This window comes from Anas platyrhynchos, chromosome 2 (genome assembly GCF_047663525.1).
Source record: "Anas platyrhynchos isolate ZD024472 breed Pekin duck chromosome 2, IASCAAS_PekinDuck_T2T, whole genome shotgun sequence".
NCBI classification, from domain to species: Eukaryota; Metazoa; Chordata; class Aves; order Anseriformes; family Anatidae; genus Anas; species Anas platyrhynchos.
The window spans coordinates 80,960,594-80,979,338 of NC_092588.1; the positions used below are offsets into that span (position 1 = coordinate 80,960,594).

Below are 18,745 nucleotides of genomic sequence, written 5' to 3' on the forward strand. Positions count from 1 at the left end.
AACTCGTGTGACAGTGGACTTTTATTTTCCTTGTTAAAGGTGAGCCATGTCTTTCCATTCGGGACGAGGATGTCCCCGTGGTCAGGGGGGACCAGGAGCAAGAACTTCCACACAGACCTACCGCCCTCAGAACCTGCGGCAGATCCACCCGCAGCAGCCCTCTGTACAATACCAGTATGACCAGCAGACTGCACCTCCAACCTCCTATTCAAACCCTCCGGCCACAGGTTACATGCCACCCAGGCCAGACTTTGTGCCGTATCCTCCTCCAGTGCCCCCTTCCACGCAAAATCCCATCAGCCAGTGTCCCATGAGGCCACCGTTTCCGAGCCATCAGATGAGGCAGAGCTTCCCGGTGCCTCCATGCTTCCCTCCTGCTCCTCCACCAGTGCCAACCCCTAGCAATGCCCCCGTGCCAGCAACTCCTACTGGGCAAAGCACGTTTCCATACATGATGCCCCCTCCGGCAGTACCACATCCTCCCCCACCGCCAGTCATACCGCAGCAGGTCAGCTACCAGCCTGTGTATTCCACAGGGTATTCGCAGCAGTCATTCCCACCACCCAACTTCAACAGCTACCAGCACAACTCTGGCTCTTTTCAGAGCAGCACAACCAACAGCAGTGGTGGCAGCACCCATTTTCGGCACACGGGCCAGTACCAGGGAGAGAAGTCGCAAAGCGATCGACGGTCTCCGGAGAGGAACAAGCACTACGATGAGCACCGGCATCGTGAGCACAGTCACATCCACGGGGACAGGCATCGGTCCAATAACCACGGGGATCGGCGGGATCGAGGCCGGAGCCCTGACAGGAGGAGGCAGGAAAGCAGTCGGCACCGGACAGATTATGACAGAGGAAGGATATCACCTCATCATAGAAGTTACGAGCGTAGCAGGTAACTTGGAATAGCTTCTGCCTGCAAAGGGAGAGGTTGCTGCTCTACAGTATTTGGCTGAATTCATGTATTTCCTCATGCTTGTTTTTCCTCCTGATGTAGGAGGTAGCCAGTGTTCATCTCTGGTGGGAAGAGCTGCTGTTCTGCCATCTTTCAGATGCACTGCTCCAGCCTCAGCTTTGCAGGCTCGTAGACTTGTTCCCCTTGTCTGTGGCAATGGCTGCGAGCACAGGAGCTTGTTTGAAAACTGAGTGGTGCTCTAGTCTACCATAGGATTTTATACATATCTGGCAGGAGAGTAGAGTTGGCACAATTTTGTGTGGAAGACCTTGTTCAGAGTTGAGCCTTAAAAACAGTAAGTCCCAGTACTTAAAAAAAATAATAATAAAAAAATAGAGATTTAGGTGTGAGACTTATGGTCCCAGATGTTACCTGAATTTGCCCTTTGAGAAAGCCCTGTATTTGTAGGCAGCAAGCAAACAGGCTGGGGGTCTATAGCCTGATAGATGCACACATGTAATCCCTGGAAAGCAACAGTAAGTTATTTTTTTTACTAAAAAAACTTTTTCACACTGTTTTTCATCCTGCTCCATCCTCATCCTTGTGGGAGACCAGTGTAGGCATGTTCAGTTCAGTTCAGGATGAAGACCTTAGCAAACCAGTCAGTGATGTCCAGGGAGGACTGAGGTGAAAACTCATGCACCAGTCCAAAGGAACAAAGAAGTTTTGTAGGCTACATTAGTATCTTATGATTCAGGTAGATGAGTGTGGACTGCTAATTTTGGGATGTATCATGAAGTTTCTGTCCCCCTGCTTCATAGATAAAAGCAGCTTGTGAGCTATGAATTGGCCTAATACAGTTTGCTGCGTGGTGTTTTAGAGCACACGATCAGTTGTTTAGTCTTAAATTTGCTCTCCTGCTCGCTCTTTTTGTCTAATGGTCTACATGTAGGTCAGAGTTTTCAGAGATACTTTAAAGTTGAGTTTATTAGAGTAGCTGGATCACATGCTTCTAATTCTAAAGATCTGACTTTTTCCATGTGTCCCATGTGAAACATGAATTTACATTTAGTGCCTGTGGAAATGAAACTATTTTGATTTAAAAAAGCAGAGATATAATTTCAGAATAGCTGTATTCAAAAGCAAACAAACAAAACACATTTAGCAGGTTTCGTTTGGTTTGGTTCTGCTCACCTCAGTTTCCAGAATAAGATTTTCCTAAAACTAAATGTGGCTGGCTTTAAGTCACGAGCCTTTACTGTATGATGAGTCTGTGGAAGTCTCTGTGTTTTGTAGGTGACTCAGTTATTTGCCACATAATTTCACAACTTGTTTGTTCTTAAAAGTTCAGGTTTAAGTTTTGAAAGTATTTCCAGCAGCTTCCTTCTCAAATATTTCTGTGTTACTAGCTGAGGTCAACAGTTTCCAGGTCTAGTTCACAGTGTATCTCAACATCTTCTCATGGTGCCTTGGTGTAGTTTTTTGCACAGCATCCTCATCTCTCAAGCAAATCAGAGGGCAACAGAGCATGCTCTCTGAAGGCTGAAATCCATGCTTGAACAAGGCACAGGTGAAGGATGAATGGGTGTGGGGAAGCCCAGTAGATAATTCATATGAACTTTGTGCTTTATAAAATTGCGTGCTACGTCATGCATATGTGTATGGAAGCATAGATAAGTACTCCTAAATCTTGGTTCATCATCCTGCTCACCCACAAAACCACCCAAGGCACGTATTTGTGCTTCCTTGTGTATCAGTATACTCATTTGCTAGGAGATGTGACAGTTACACAAATGAGTGTGGACAAACAAGTTGTCAGCTGTTAGTCTGATAACCTGCCTGTGTGTGATCTGTGCTACCTAAGGTAACACAATAATTCCTGTTAACTGGAGCAGTTTTGCTGCAGACATATGTTTGGGTGGTCGAGTTCCTTATGAGTATCTACATGTTGAGTCTTGTAGGTAAGATTCATGGTGGCAGTGTTGTTGATTTTCTGTCTATCAGCTTTTTTTGCATGTGCCTGAGGTGGCTGTCAGGAGAAGAGTACTTGCTTGAAACATTTGAGTTAACACTGTGCTTCCAAAGCTACTGTGCATGGAAAAGGTTTTCATTCTGTTCCTTGAGGCATTAAGAATGGTTAAAGGTGCAGTAATCTTACTCTTCACTATTTGTAACAGAAGAACAGGACGAATGGCAAGAAGTCCTGTGGTGAATTTATAGAAGTTCTTTATACAGTATGAATTAGGTATAGCATTGAGATAGATGGCTTCATTGAATGTCGTGTCATTTTGAATAATGTGATCTCAGCCTGATTCTGCATCTCTTCCAGGGGTGTGGAATGTAAGAAATGCCAGATTTCTTATTTAACTTCTGTTTTTGAACTCTTTAAGGGAGCGGGAGAGGGAGAGGCATAGGCACCGTGACAGCAGAAGATCACCATCACCAGACAGATCATACAAAAAAGATTACAAGAGAACAGGAAGGTAAGGAGGACAGGTTTGGTCTCTCTCATATTTATGAGGCTCTGTGCATCATGTGTATGTGCATACATGCCTGGTTTAAAACTCAGAGATGAATCTTATAACCATCTTCATAGACGTGCAAATGTCACAGCTCTCTCCAGGCCTTGTAGAGTTGAAGCAGGATTAATCTCTGGAGACTCGGCTGCATCTCAAAGACTCCCTTGTGCATCTGCTCCTGGTCTGTGAAGTACCAAGATAGCATAAAGTTCGTTCTATGTTTAGATCATATTTTTAAGAACTTTTTCTTGTTTTGATGCTCCTTTCCTTTTAAATCCTGGGTAGTTGAATTCAGTGACATTACTGGCTTTAAAGACAAGTATTGTGTTTTTTTTTTTTTTTTAAATAGTTTTCCTAAATTTGGAGCTTGTGTTGTTCCTAGAGTTAGACTAACACAAGCAATGGTTTTAATCCTTCAGTATTTATTCGGTATGCCAAACAGGTTTCTGTATAATCCTTCCAGTAAGATCCTGTTCCTCTCATACAAATAGCTTGTGGGATATATATTAAAACTTAATACGGTAACTTAGTTGATGGGCTTCAAACTTTGGAACAAAATTAAGAAACTGATCTAGAATACAAGTAAGAATTTCAGTCTAAGCTAGTGTGGATTTTTATTCTAATTATTGAATAAGGTTTAAAATACAAAAGCACTTTCAATTTAACTTTTCTGTAGTAGATCTAAACTATAGAGTACTTCTAACCGTTGCAAGTTAAAAAAAAAAAAGTTAATTGCTTTTGTTTTTCTTCCATTAAGCTGCTCTCCAAGCAGAGAAAGGAAGAGACCCCGATGGGAGGAGGACAGAGAAAGGTGGTCTGAAAGCCAGAGTGCCAGTAAAGAAAAAAGTTACACTAGTATCAAAGACAAAGAGTCAGAGGAGAATGCATCTGAAAAGAATGAAGATGAAGATGATGAATTGCTTAAGCCAGTCTGGGTTCGCTGTACCCATTCTGAAAGCTACTATTCAAATGACCCTATGGATCAAGTGGTATGTTCGTGAGAATTCAGAAATCACTGTACACAGTCCTTTATTGGTTATCTGATTACCTGATTAATGACAGTACTTCAGCAGGATCATGTTTTATGTCATTCAATGTTGAATCCTTCTCTCTTCCCAGCCATCTCAGTCTTGAACCCTGTAAGGGCTTTTTTGGTGTTCTCTATTTTCATGTTTCTTCAGTCTATTTTCATTCAGATTAGTGATGCATGAAAGAGGAATATTTTTGTCTCCAGGAGAGAAGGTTTTATCCATAAACACCTGTATTTGAACAAAACTGCGTAAATTACCCTATCATCCCATAACCCTGGAGAAATTTCATACAGAAGGAGGAAGTCAGTTCTTTTTATTTGACAATAACAGTTGCTGGGGGAGTAAAGAAGTAGTAATTGAGTGAGGAGGTTTCTTCTTTCTCTTGTAGAATGACAGTGTTTCAAAGGAGGCAACAACATCAGTTAAGTTCTGTGTGTCTAGGGTGTGATATGATTCTTCTGAATAACAAAATACTTGCACAGAAGGTCTGTTTTTAATAAATCTGAGCTGTTAGAAAACAGTACTGAGCTGTATTAAATATGCTTAGCCATAGCTCTGCTTGGCTAGGCCAAAGGTTTGATAATTCCCCAGCAGATGAAGTTCTCTGCTCATTTACCTAGAGGAGCAATGACAGTGTTTAGTTTAAAGCCCGATCAAGTACTTCCATGTTTCATTTGAGCTATGGAATGGAGATCTTTTCTTTTCGACATTGCTTTTCCTTATGAAACGCTGATACACTTTGTTCTCTTGTCCTCTGTAATGTCAACACTGCCTTTGCTTTTTTACCTGTTTTTTAATTAACAGGGAGACTCAACTGTAGTAGGAACAAGCAAGCTCCGAGATCTGTATGAAAAGTTTGAAGAGGAGTTAGGAAAGCGACAGGCAAAGGCCAAAGCAGCCAGACCACCATGGGAGCCACCAAAGACCAAACTGGATGAAGATTTGGGTATGCAGAGATGATGGCAAAGCTTTGAAATGGAGCAAACTGTAGTTAACCTTTTCTTTTTAGTACTTGTGCACGTTTAATGATGTCAGTAGGCTAATACATGTTTTTAAATCCATCCTTTCTATTGCAGTTCCATGGAGTTTTACTGTTGCTTTTGACTGAAGTAGAGCTAGATGCTTTGTCTAGAAGGCTTAAGGGAAAACAGAATCCAGCACTGCCTAATGCTGAAGTCTCTTCCATGGCATGGAAGTACCCTGAGCACTATCAGATAGGCCAAAGTATGGTGCATAAGGGGCTGCAAGGACCTCCTGCTCTTCATTTTTATTAGGAAAAAAAGAGAAGCAAGAGCAGTGATGCTAAGCTGTTTTGAAAACTGATATTTCTGCATAAGGTCACAATAAGCAAAATTGCACAACTAAAATACAATGTAGAAGGAAAACGAATTCAGTGCCATAACAAGCAGCCATATGAGTTGATCTACACTATCACAGTTCACATATGGGTCTTTTCACAGAGAAATATATCTGCTAGCTGTATCAGTTATTGGGGAAATACTGGTTGAAACAGCAGGGCATAGCTTTTGCTAGCAATTTATTCACTCATCACTCGTTGAAAGCTGTTTTTTCTGATTTGGTTTACTTACAACTGTTAGCTGTTCTTATTGTACTTCCAGCATCTCAGTATTACATAATGTATCTTTTCCACCATGAAAGTAGTGTTCAAGAAATTCTTAGGCATATCACGTTAATTTAGATGCTCTTGGGCTTGCTTTGTAAGTGATGCTTCATGGTCTCATGTTGAGATGCTTAGATTCTCAGATCTGAGCCTAGTAACTTTCATAATCAAATACCAAAATCTGTAAAGTTGAAATACAAGTTTATATAACGACAGGGTCAGTTAGTTATGTGCTGCTAGCTTAAAATAACATAAAGATGAAAGGAAAGAAAAAAATGTTCCTATTTTATTTGAGCTGTGTAAAGAAAACACCTTCTTGAACATCAGATTTGCAGTTTAAATTCACTCAAGAATCACTAGCAAAGTCTTCTGCACAGTTATTCAGAAGGTATTTTCATGCACATAAGGGAAGGACAAAACTTATACATTCAACCTACCTGTCTAAAGCTTCACTTCCTTGGATCTCCACAAGATGTTCCTTCTCTGCTCTAGGATAAGATATGATGGGGCCAAGAGCAACTTTAGCTGTGTTTCCTGTTCCACTGTTACTGGGGGAGCCAAAGGCTCTGCATTTGCGCTGTACCTGGGCTGCCATGGTGCCCGTACCAGCTTCTCCTACAACAATATTTCTGTTGGGTCTAATAGTTGGTTGTCTTTTGTACCTAGCCAAAAGGTTGTGCCTTTCATTAGAAGTAGATGTTTATTCTAGTGAGACATCAATGTACTCCAAGACCATTTTTAGATTATGAAAGGTTTGTTTCAGTACTTGAAATCCAGATATTTTATACTGGTCTTTCAGAGCCCTGGTTTATTCTCACAAGCCCCGTGCTCTTTTTGCATTTAAAATTAGACTTGCACATTAATTAATATAATTAATATTTACTGCAAACTTAAAATTTCAAAAAACATGTTTACTTATTTTTCTGTGAATACGCATATATGCATATATATGCAGACATCCACATATACTTTCAACTGAACATATGACCTGTGTAAACCGTATGTCCCAAGGACAAGCATCTTGTACTGAATTAAGGGCTGTATCAAAATACATCTTGATTTTTCTCTCCCTTTAAAAAAATAGCTTATTACTTTTGTTCTTATGTTCTTTGACTTCATTTTTCTTTCTTGTAGCTAAGGGGAAACATTTAATAAATATACATTTACATTTTTTCCCCAGAGTATTTGAAAGCACCAGCAGTATAGTAATATACTTTCTTTTTAAGTAAAATGAAAAAAAATGGAAGGAGTGTTACATCCCACCTTCCAAGAATAATAAACCTTACTTGTATCATGTTATATGTCTTGGCTATGAAAGTATTTATTTAAATTGGAGATGAGGAGATCGGTGGAATGAATGGCATTACATATAGAAGAGTTGCTTCTAAGTACCACAGGAGTTTAGGGATATATGACATCAGGCTCAGTTGTTTTTACATTAAGTCCAACATGTAGTAGCATCACTTTGACAACAATGCAAAGGAGACATTAACAGGCATGAGACCCGTGGGTTCTTTGGTTTGGTTTGGTTTAGAGTTTTTCTTTCCTTTAATATATCAGAAAAATTGCTTTAGTAAGTACAGGAAAAAGTCAAAAAAAAAAAAAAAAAAAAGCTTCGGTGAAAACTCATGAAACAGGGTTTCTGTAAAACTTGAGCATGGATTCACTCAGCTATCATCAGCTTTTTTCAATCATGGAAAAAAGCTTTCTTCTCATCTGTGATTTTTAATGTGATAACTGATTTATTAGAGATACTTGATTTGAAAAAAGAGTAACTGCACATTCTGTAATAATTCTATCCACGCGTGCTTTCTTGAACCTTTTGAATAGGTCAAGCCCTACTACAGATAGGGAGCATTTTTTAGGTAAAATGAAACTAAATATAAGCACTTTACTCATAGCAATCAGAATTAACTTTTTAAACACCAGGAGGTCATGTATTTCTTTGTGTTTTTTGTTTGTTTGTTTGTTTAATTTTAGAGTAATATTTATGTTGGCTATAGCTTTATAGTCTTGTTCCATGAAGTATTTCATTGTCAAGTAACTGAACTTGCTTTTCTATAACTGATCAGTGGTGCTGCCTGACAGCCAAACAGCAAGCACTCCATTGGTGTAGGCCTTTAATATCTATAGCATTTGCTGTCGCTTTTAATTAATAAAATGCAGTTGCTGTCATTTTCAATAGTGTGAATGTCATGCACTTCTTTAATAACTTTCACTACGCTGCTGAGCTATGACATGTTAGAGAACGTATTGATTCTGGGGAAGAGAATGTGTGGAAATGTTTCATCTAACTTTATTTTCCCTCAATGAATCAGAGAGCTCCAGTGACTCAGACTGTGACTCTGAGGATGACAGCAGCTGCTCTAGCAGTTCGGATTCGGAAGTTTTTGACGTCATTGCCGAAATTAAGCGTAAAAAAGCACACCCTGATCGTCTCCATGAAGAACTGTGGTACAATGATCCAGGACAGGTATGGTGAGAGGAAAATGTCATGTTTCTGAAAGTCTCTCCCCTGTAGACCTAAAATTCTGAAGTGTTGTCAAATATGCTGGGCAGCACCTATTTTAATATAAGTTCCTCCTCCTTTCTCTTCTCTATCTTTTTTTTTTTTTTTAATCCACCCCACTTTTGATTTCAAGTGTGTGATTCCAGCTCATGAATCCTGGGGAGTATTCAGCTGCAGTCATGTCTGGCAGCGGTAATAAAACCTGAATTGCAAACAGTGCACTTATGCTGTCCTATTAATCCCAAGATAAAGGTACACGGATGAATTCTGAGATGGAGGGAAGGCAGCATGTTTGTCTGTTTTACATATTATTCACCTAAAAGCTCTCAGGTCATAATAAATAATGTTTTAAATATGCTGTTAATGCTCCTAATTTCTTGTCTAATGGTTCTTTTGTAATTGCATGGAGATTATAGTTCTCATTAAATGTAATTGCTGAGCTTGTGAAATGGTGTTTTGAATGTATACATTGCACAGAAGACTAGCTTTTGTTTGCAAATTTGCCATTTTCATCTTTCTTACTTAAATATTTTACAGTCTATTCTAACTCCTTGTCAAATGGCACCTCAGTAAACTAATTTAACTGGTGTTTTGTATGATTCATGAGGCTAGCACGCAGCAAATCGTAATGCCAAGAGATACTGCAATGCTTATTGCCACTATGGTAATTCAAAGGTCTGTTGCATATCCTATTGCCAACTCATATTTATGCTTCTAGTTATATAAAAAAGAAGACTGAGCATAGCTAGATGGTTTTATTTATATGAAAAACAAAATTAGCAAACTGTTTAGGCATTTAACTGAAAAAAATGTGTGTTGCTCTTGGGCACATTTCAAAGTAATGTTCTAGCCTATAATATTGGCTAAATAAAAAGTGGAATAACTTGGATGAATAGTTTCAGGAATAAATGGCTTATGAATTTCCTGCTGAAAAGCTTTTTCCCAGGCTTCCTTGAGATTTTCTCCCCCTTCCCTTTCTAGAAGGGGCTGAAATCAAATCATGGTGAGCTTGCCAGTACTGTATCTCTTCTGAGTAATTTTATTTGAAGGTTTGCTATTTTTCCTCGGTATTTATCTGGTATGCCAAAATGCTTTCTAACCACTGTTGCATAAGATGGGAAGGATTTCTGTGCACACTGGTGCATACAAGTTACCAGTTGGATAGTGTTATCCAATAAGTAGCCAGACTTTTATGATGGATCTTCACAACCCTTTAATCTGAGTGGTGTTTGTTACTTCAGTTAATGTCCAGAAGTGCTTGCGGTGGTCAAAAAATAAATTGTTATAGCTGATGCTACCATTATACCCTTTTTTTTGCAAGTGTTATCTGCTTGTTTCCTTGTTTGGTCAGAGGTGGTTAGAAGCCACTGCCTCAGTTTATGTAAGATAACGGTATTTCAGTGTTTTGTTACACCTTGTGATGGCTCTTTCTGCATTTCCCTCTGTTAGTTGTGTTGTTGAGGAGAGGGGTAGATACATATCTGTCTTGCTTCTCAAGTCCTGGGCCTTACAGGTACTTCACATCTCTGTCAGTCTTGGTCTGTCCGTTTAAAGTAGCAGAGGCAGTATGACTGCTGAACAGCTTAAAAGGACTAGGGACAAGATTTTCTTTTTAAAGTAAGTGGTGATTATTTCAATAGCCTCAAGTAGGTCTCATTTCTGGGGGAGTGCTGAGCAGTTGGATACTGACTGCATTATTTAACTTGTCTGCTCTGTAACCTTATAAAGCAGTGAGGAAGTATATTTCTACCTATAGACATCAACCAGTTTCATTAAACCTGTGCTTTCCTCGGGGTCTCAGTGTGGGATTAAAAAAAAGTGAAGAGAACCCATTGTGTCACTCTGTCTCTGGTTTGGTTCTGATTGGATTTCAGCAATGGACACGATGTTAAGAGCAGGAAGCTTTAGGATGTTGATGCGATTGATAGCCTGCATCAAATGTGGTTGTAGAGTTGGAAAGAGACTAGCTTTAGAGTGTGCTGTGGCCCTTTTAAATACAGCTACTTTATGTCCCTACATGTAATATTGGTGTAAGTATCTTTTTCCCCTTTCTTTATCTTTACTGATCTGTTCACAGGATGCATTTGATTTTTTTCCATTACTTGAAGGTATCAAGTAAAACTTTCAAATTGTCTGCTCTCTGCGCCCTATGGTGTTAGCAGTGCCGTGCTGCAGATGGGTTAATCAGGGACAAGGTGTCACTCAATGAACTGGGTGGAACTGTTCAAATGTGGAGGTTTGGGCACGTAAATAATTGCATGTGCATGTTTAGGACCTGAAATTTGTTTTAGGTGGATGACATGCTGCTTGTGTGTATATAAAGTGGGAAAGAGGTATATGATAGCAGGAAGGTACAGTTCTGCTGACACCGTTTATCCATTTTGTGCTTCTGAATCAGTAATGAAGTTCTAATGCTGTTTTGCAGTTTTCTTATGTTAGTCTATACTGTTTTTCTAATGCTGTTTTGCAGTTTTCTTATGTTAGTCTATACTGTTTTCGTTTTTACTGGCTTAAGAACATCCACTTAATCTAAGAATGACGTGTTTTTAGAAGCTTCTTTGCTTCTGGCATTGAAACCAACATGATCGTCCAGTCACAATCACTTTTGATTTTTCAATAAAAGCAGAATTCTGTTTTGTTTTTGACAGATGAATGATGGACCACTATGCAAATGCAGTGCTAAAGCCCGAAGAACAGGGATAAGGCATGGCATTTATCCTGGTGAAGAGGTAAATAGTTGTAAGAATTGCAATTTTGAATACAGACTTGCTGCAGTAGGCTTGTACCTGGGTTGATCTGTCTTGCTTGCTTTTTTTTTCATGGCTTACAGGCTTAGTAAAAACTCCTGTATGACATTAAATCCTTTATTCATGTAACCTCACATTTAAAATGCGGTACCAGTAATGAAATCCACTGGAGAGCTATGGAAAACTTTTGTGTTTATGTTTGGTTGTAGGTTTTATAAGCTTCTGAAACACAATTGCCTTAAAAAAAAAAAAAAAGTAGTCAAATGTCTCCTGTCTTCAAGTGGATGAGTATGTTATGAGGGTCCTTTTTTTTGTGAAGGGATTGCTTTAAAAGGAAAAGTAAATAAGTCACTAAATGTACTGCTCGGGGAGCAGCAAGTTTTCCTTGAGGAGGTGTTGTCTCAGCACTTACAGCATGCCTTCACTGCACACTGTCAAACAGTTTGCTAAGTTCTTAATGAGTACCTGGAAGAGTCCATCAGCTTCCTGAAACAGTTATTATGGTAGTTGCTTTATTTTGAAAAATGATCTCAAAATGCTGTTTGGTTATTTTCTGTAGAAATGTTCGTTTGTACAGAGCATGCTTTGTGATCAGTATTTCTGGAAATAGTAGTGCTTGGACTACCTAAAGTTTTATGTTTTAAAAAGCTTTATTCTAAACATTTAAGAATGTTAAAATGTAGTTTTACAATTTATCTTTGTAACTTCTCTTTAAGAATATAATTTTTCACTATGCCTTTTCACACACATTAACTGAAACATCCTTTTATTTCTCTGCGGTTGAGGATTTGTGAATGTTGCAAAGCATAAATTATTCCGTTTCAGAAAAATGACTTTGGTCTGAAGCTGTCTGTAAATCACTCCAGGATCAATTCTTTTCCACATTGTCTGAAGTATTTTTCTTGCGGAGAAGGGGAGAGAAAATGTTAGTGGGAGAAAACTGATGAATAAAACCTGCTGCACAAAGACAGCTACTCACTGGAGCAAGGCTGGCTTGGAATTCGAGCCTTCAGAAAATTTGGGGTGTATGAATTTTTGGTGTCCTGCAGATAATCACACTTAGCTTTTAAACAAGCTGGTTCTTACCTGCCTTGTCATAGCAACGAGAAAATTAATTTGCAGCTGAACAAAATAATTACCCTATTTCTTGGGTGGATTCTGCAGGCTGCACAGAGCTGTGCAGTGGTGCAGCTGCCTCGCCATTGCACAAAGCCAACTTTTGTAATGTTTTGTGGAGTACTCCACTTGCCACAGGGGTTTTTCCTGCAGAGAGACACCTGAACAGGTTGGTGGAAGCCTCTGAACTGCAGCGTATTGTATGCAGGAGGAACTCTTGTTTTTGTCTGACTGCTGAGGATTTTTAGGTCTTTAAACAGGACTGCTTCAGAACAAGCTGGAGCAAATTGCAAATCCCTATGGTTTGGCCTCGCATGGTTCGGCATGCAGGGAGAGGCTGCCTGCTGGTCTACTGTTATCAACAGAAAGCATCATGACCTGCCAGAGCAGGGCTGCCTGTGCCTAGCTCTGCGGTAATGGTCCGGTCCCTTCTCTTTGGAGCTCCAGACTTGCCCCCAGCAGATGAGTGGATACTTGTCTCTCTTGATAACATTCTGAGATCTTCTTAGGCAATGTCCAATTTTATTTTTTATGGAGTTTTAAAATCAGTTCCCTTAAACAAATTAATACCCCCCAAAAATAAAGGAGATCAGTCTGGTATGTAGACAGCTAACTGCTGTGCATAGGAAAGATAGGGAGTCAAATGGAAAATGAATAAACTACAGCAGCATTTTTCACTTTTTTTTTTCTTTGAATAGCTTTAGAAATAGTTCCAGAAGCGGCTACAGATAAGGCCCACTTTCTTCCTGTAAGAGCTAATTATGACTACCTGCTTTATTTAATTTTTCCTAGTGCATATTTCATGGCTATTAGAAATGCTTTATTCTCTCTTTTAATCTAAATTTGCCTTGACTTTACACATAATTCTACTTATCTCTTTCTTTAAGCCTATTAAACCATGTCGCCCCATGACCAACAATGCTGGAAGGCTATACCACTACCGAATTACAGTGTCACCTCCCACAAACTTCTTAGTAAGTATCTTTATAAATAATTCTAACTAGTTCTAATTTTGCTTTCAGTGGGGGAAGTAATACTGCTTCTTGTTTACTCCATGGTGGTTTTGTTTGCTTTTTTAGACAGACAGACCTACTGTTATTGAGTATGATGACCATGAATATATCTTTGAAGGGTTCTCCATGTTTTCTCATGCCCCACTAACAAATGTAAGTATGTTTGTTATTGCATAGATGGGATTTGTCTGGAAGGCAAGCTGTTTCTGCCCCAAAGTTGAGCTTCTCTCACATGTGCGTGTTACAAGTATCTTGCCAGCATTTGGAACTGGAGGAAGACATTTGTGCTAATGAGTCTCAGATTTTGTCTTGAGTACTTGTGGTAGGCAGTGCCTTCAAACTGTGACTGAGACTGTGATGTGCATCAGAGTAATGTTCTTTATGTTTCACAGTTTGAAAGTGAAATAAACCATGGAATAACTTGTTAAAACTGTTAATTGGATTTCAACTGGATGAGGTTTTATTAAGTTGAATTTAAAAAAAGAAAAAGAAAAAAATAGATTTCATTTTCTGAAAGCAAATATAACAAAAATTATTACTGCCAGCTGACCCTGCTTTTGCAATATAAGATGAGTTAGCAATATCAGAATTAAAAATATGCAAATACTTAAAATATCTGTACCTCAGATTTTTATATCTTTATATTTTAAGTACTTTTCAGGTGCTCTGGGGCATTGTTTCCTTGTTTTTATACCTGTTACTTGCTTTGCCACAAGTCTCAAAACCCAGTATTAAAATGCTCATTGGCGCAAGACTGGAATCGAACACCTGGGACTGAGAGACACTGAGGGGAGGAAAGCATTTTTTGCTGATGGTTTGTTTCCATAATGTGTATGACAACACTTAAGTTCTGGTAAGCAGGGGAAGAGGCTCTTGTTGACAAGCCAGTGATTGAGTGATGCTCACTTAGCTGGTGGGGTGGCACTGCGAAGCACTCCTGCCCTGCAGCATTAACTCAGCCTTGAGGTTCAAGGCAGTTTTATCCCAGGGCTTTACAATTTCATTTTACAAATGAGCAAAAAAGGAACAGTTTTGTTTTTTTTCTATTTAAAGGATAAAGAGACCACCTTTATCATTTAATGTCTGCTGTATGACCAGAAAGCAGAGTGTTACGGAAATACTTGTTTTATGTGGAGAACAAGGAAAATTCTTCTTGTTTGACATGAGCAGTTAGTGCAGACATTGAACATTACTGTAGAGTAGGTGCATTTAGGCCAGAATCAAATTGGAATTTCTCAGCCTAACTAGGGGAAATGATTAGCAGCAAATGATTTAATTTTTACAGACTTGAATACAAAGCAACACTGCTTGTTCTTACTGCCAACAGGCATAAAGCTGTCTGGAAATAGAGTGCCTTGCTATCCTGAGATGATTTGGGGCATCATAACTGCTGTTTGAGACAGACATTTTGGAATGTATTTGATAAAAGGAATGTGACAAAGGGTAGCAGAAATACAGGTTTAAGCATCAACATCTTTGAACCAGATTTGTATGATATGAAGTCTTAGCTTGCAAACTGTTGAAAGTCTTACTTATGTTATTACAGTTGTTCAGTAACAATTCAGCTGCTCAGATACTAGGGAAAATGGTTTGTACAGAGAAATCACAAATTCTTTAAACAGCTGCCACAGAAATTTTATAGTACCAGCCAAATACTCCTTTATTATGCATTTTTTTTTGTATGTGGAACTCTTAATTTATGGAGAATTTGGTAATGGTTACCTCTCCAAAGCTGTTTTTCTTGTTATCAAAAAAAAGTAATCCAGTTTATTAAGTCTCTGAACATATCTAGTCCTGGTTCAACTCGAATGCTAGAAAGTAAGAAAACACACTGTACTTTTTTAAAAAGAATCACCGATTTAAGTGTGACAGGTTTTCCTCTCACATTTTAAATGGGGCATCTTACCTTAGAAGTTTTTTATTTTTGTATTCACAACATTTAATATTGAAAGACTTGTGTCATTTCCTAGAAATTCGGTTTTTGTATTTGGTTGTTTGGTGTAGCTCCTTATTTATCATGCCATCAGCAGACATGCAAACAAACAGTCAATTTTTTAGCAGTGGGCTGCAAGAAGATGCAAGCAAAATACTGTGCCTCGAAGTCCACTGATTTCAGTGCAACCTCTGAAGAGTTAACTTCTAGAAATTTTTATTGGATGAGATTTGTATAATCCTCTACATTTATTCTGAAAATTCCTACATTGTGTTTTCACCACTTAACAACATTTTTTATGGAAGGTATAGCTGAAAGAATTGGCAGTGTAAAAAAAAACACCTTGTCTTCAGGTCAGCGTATTGATCTGACATGTATCCTCAACAATAAAATTCCCTTCCAGATATACAAGGGAGAGCAGATGTGGGTTTACTGAACTTTGCTTTTTCTCTTTTTCTCCTAAACAAAACTTCATCTCCAGTAGATGGCATTATTTAATCTTACATTACCATCCCTCCTGTCAGCCCTGTGTTATCAGAGGTGGAGGTTAGAATTGTTGCTTCTCTTGCACGCGCTTGCGTTCCTGTCTTTGCATGATCTCACTAAGCAGCTGTTCTATTAAGTGCCGTTTTCAGCAGACAGTAATACCTTTGCATTCAAAATTGTATTAACTGTACATTTGACACTGTATAGTTTTTCATACCGAATCTCTTTTCCTTCCAGATTCCTCTATGTAAAGTAATCAGATTTAACATTGACTATACCATTCATTTCATTGAGGAGATGATGCCTGAGGTAAGAAGGATAATTAGTTAAAAAGTCAGAGTGGGTTAAGAGTTGATACGCTTAATGGATTAAACTCTTCAGAATCCCATCTTGTGAAGAGATGGTAAGAGACAGGCTGTGTTCAGAGTGAATGGCTGAAAAGGAATTTGCACTTAAAGGTACTAGCATAAATCCATCTACCTAGGCTATCATACATTAAAATCAAATAGTAAGAAGTGCTTATACCCGTAGCATCTTTTCATTTTAAGTTATATGTCAGATACTCTTATCTGTGAGCTGACATCGCCATTATCCTTCTTTTACAGTTGATGAAAGGCATGTGGAGGTGCTGGCTTTCCAGGACCACATAAACCAATGCCAGGGCTGAAACTTAATCTTGAATTTGAAGCTCTGAAGATCACTTATCAATACTTAATATAAGCTGTTGCCGAAACAAATTTCCTGTGGATACAAAGCACATTCAGTTCATAATCTGTTTATGACAAATTAATCACTGGTGTAGCCAGTTTGCAAAGTAAATTACCTACACCTGCTATTCAACTGCAGCACAGAAGCACCCCTGCATGTTAACTACAAAGATAGGGTCAGTATTGTAGTCATAATTACATCTTTCTTTCTAGTTATCTTTTTTTCTTGCTCAACAGCAACTAAATACATGCAAGAGCCTGAGATTCCTCAGTAAGATTAATGTGATCAATGCAGTTCCCTTTTTGTTACTAAATCTGCTGTGTTGTCTCAATCTTTTTCTAGAACAATTAATGGCCACAGAGCAAGTTAGGGAATTTTACATTTTTGTGGACTCCTGGTCAGTTGCCTGTGGCTAAAGTGCAGTACTTTTAAACAATCTTTACCTAATTCAGCCCTGTGAAAGATTGTGTTGTTGGCTTTGGAATTTATAGCCGTCTTTATATATGTACAACTTACATTATCCTGTCCCAAATTTGTTTAGAAATGCTTTTCAAAGCAATGGTTCTTTCACTTCTGACTGAAAACTCTTTGCTTTTGGAGGAGCTGCTTTTCTGCTTGATGAGCAAGAATTTTTTTCCCCTTTCCTGCTGGGTGTTAAGGTCATAATCTCTATTTGCATTGTACTGATTTGTTGCTATGGAAGAAGTGATCATGATACCACAGATGGTGATTTGTAAGCTTTTAATATGAACTTGTAGGAAAAAGGGAATTATGAAAGATCCTTCTCAGAAATATTATCTGCTTAGCCTACTCAAGTGAAAGGGTTTTGGTGCAAGGTGAATTATGAGATTCATAACTTCTGCCTATAGAGTGGATTTGGACATTGCACAAAAAATTACAATGCTTTCTTGACAGGTTTTTTTTCCTGAAGAGACCACTGTGTTACAGTAAATGATTAGAGATGCATTAATACTTTCGAAAGGACAAAGTCTAGAAGTTGACAAATATGAAGACTCTATCTGTTAGTGGCATTATCTATGTTACAGTACTATGTAATTATAAGCTTGTTTTGAGTTTGTTTTTGTTTTGTTTTGTTTTGTTTTTTCCCTAGAATTTTTGTGTGAAAGGTCTTGAGCTGTTCTCTTCTTATCTATTCAAAGATATTTTGGAGCTCTATGACTGGAATCTTAAAGGTAACTTATACTTACTGGAAAAAATACAAAAATAATTAGTGGCAGCTTCAGTAAATAGGTCTGTTTTGCCATATTCTTTTTTAAAGAAAGAAAAAAGTGGGGAGTGGTCTCAATAATAGTCAAATGCTGTACTAATTGAGAGTAACAAACTTCTGCTTTCTTCTTTGAGAAGTTGAAACTTATTAAGATTCATTATTGTGGGTTATATAAAAAATGCAAAAGTCACGCCAAAGGTGTCAGGTAAACTATCCTCTATTTTTATAAGCTACCAAATTATTACTCGTGCAGTATTTCTCTGCAGTCATCTTACAAAGCAGTGTCATACAGACAGCCACAGAAGGGTAAGTTATTATAGCTGATTGTTTTGAACTTGAAAAGATGAAAATGTGTTCCTATGAAGACTGACAAAGGAGAATTTCAGGAATAATCCCTCCCTTGGTCTAAAAGAAAACCAAGGCATTTTCAAAGGAACTTCATTTCAGAATCTGTAGGTGTGTTTTGTTGTCTTCTCTGTCTACAGAGATGCACTCTGCACTTGTATGACACTTGTACACTCCTTTGTTTAACTATATTCTGTGTAGCCTTCTTTGGCTAAATGTATTCAAATAGTAATGTTTCATATCCCTGGTTTTGATTTTAATTTTTTGTTTTAATGCCAGGTACTTACTGTTCTTACTTTCATGTAAAGCTTTGGATAATGAAATAGGAAAGGAAAAACACAAAACAGCATCATGGAAATTTCTGTGTTATATTTGTTGTAACAAGGAAAAAAAAAAAACTGCTAATCAAAAACTAGTGTTTGTGTCTATAAGACTGAAGTAGATTAGCTATATTAAACATTTTTTTTCCCCGTATCACTGTTTTAAATAGAGTGGTATGTGTTTTAGATTATTGTTTTAAGATATTTCAATTTCATTTGATTTTGTCCACTAGGATGAATTTATCAGAAGTTGATACTTTGTTCCTCTGAGC

At 38.2% G+C, this 18,745-nt stretch overlaps 1 protein-coding gene across 1 annotated transcript in view; it reads left to right on the top strand.

The window, feature by feature from the left end:
• DROSHA (drosha ribonuclease III) overlaps nt 1–18,745 on the top strand; it is a 68,379-nt gene that overhangs the window by 1,845 nt on the left and 47,789 nt on the right. The window contains exons 2-11 of the mRNA XM_027451658.3: nt 40–897; nt 3,288–3,380; nt 4,174–4,405; nt 5,252–5,393; nt 8,387–8,541; nt 11,226–11,306; nt 13,328–13,414; nt 13,520–13,606; nt 16,110–16,181; nt 17,692–17,773. Of these exons, the coding sequence (XP_027307459.1) occupies nt 47–897; nt 3,288–3,380; nt 4,174–4,405; nt 5,252–5,393; nt 8,387–8,541; nt 11,226–11,306; nt 13,328–13,414; nt 13,520–13,606; nt 16,110–16,181; nt 17,692–17,773 (1,882 nt within the window). The 5' untranslated portion in view covers nt 40–46. The remainder of the gene's footprint in view (nt 1–39; nt 898–3,287; nt 3,381–4,173; nt 4,406–5,251; nt 5,394–8,386; nt 8,542–11,225; nt 11,307–13,327; nt 13,415–13,519; nt 13,607–16,109; nt 16,182–17,691; nt 17,774–18,745) is intronic.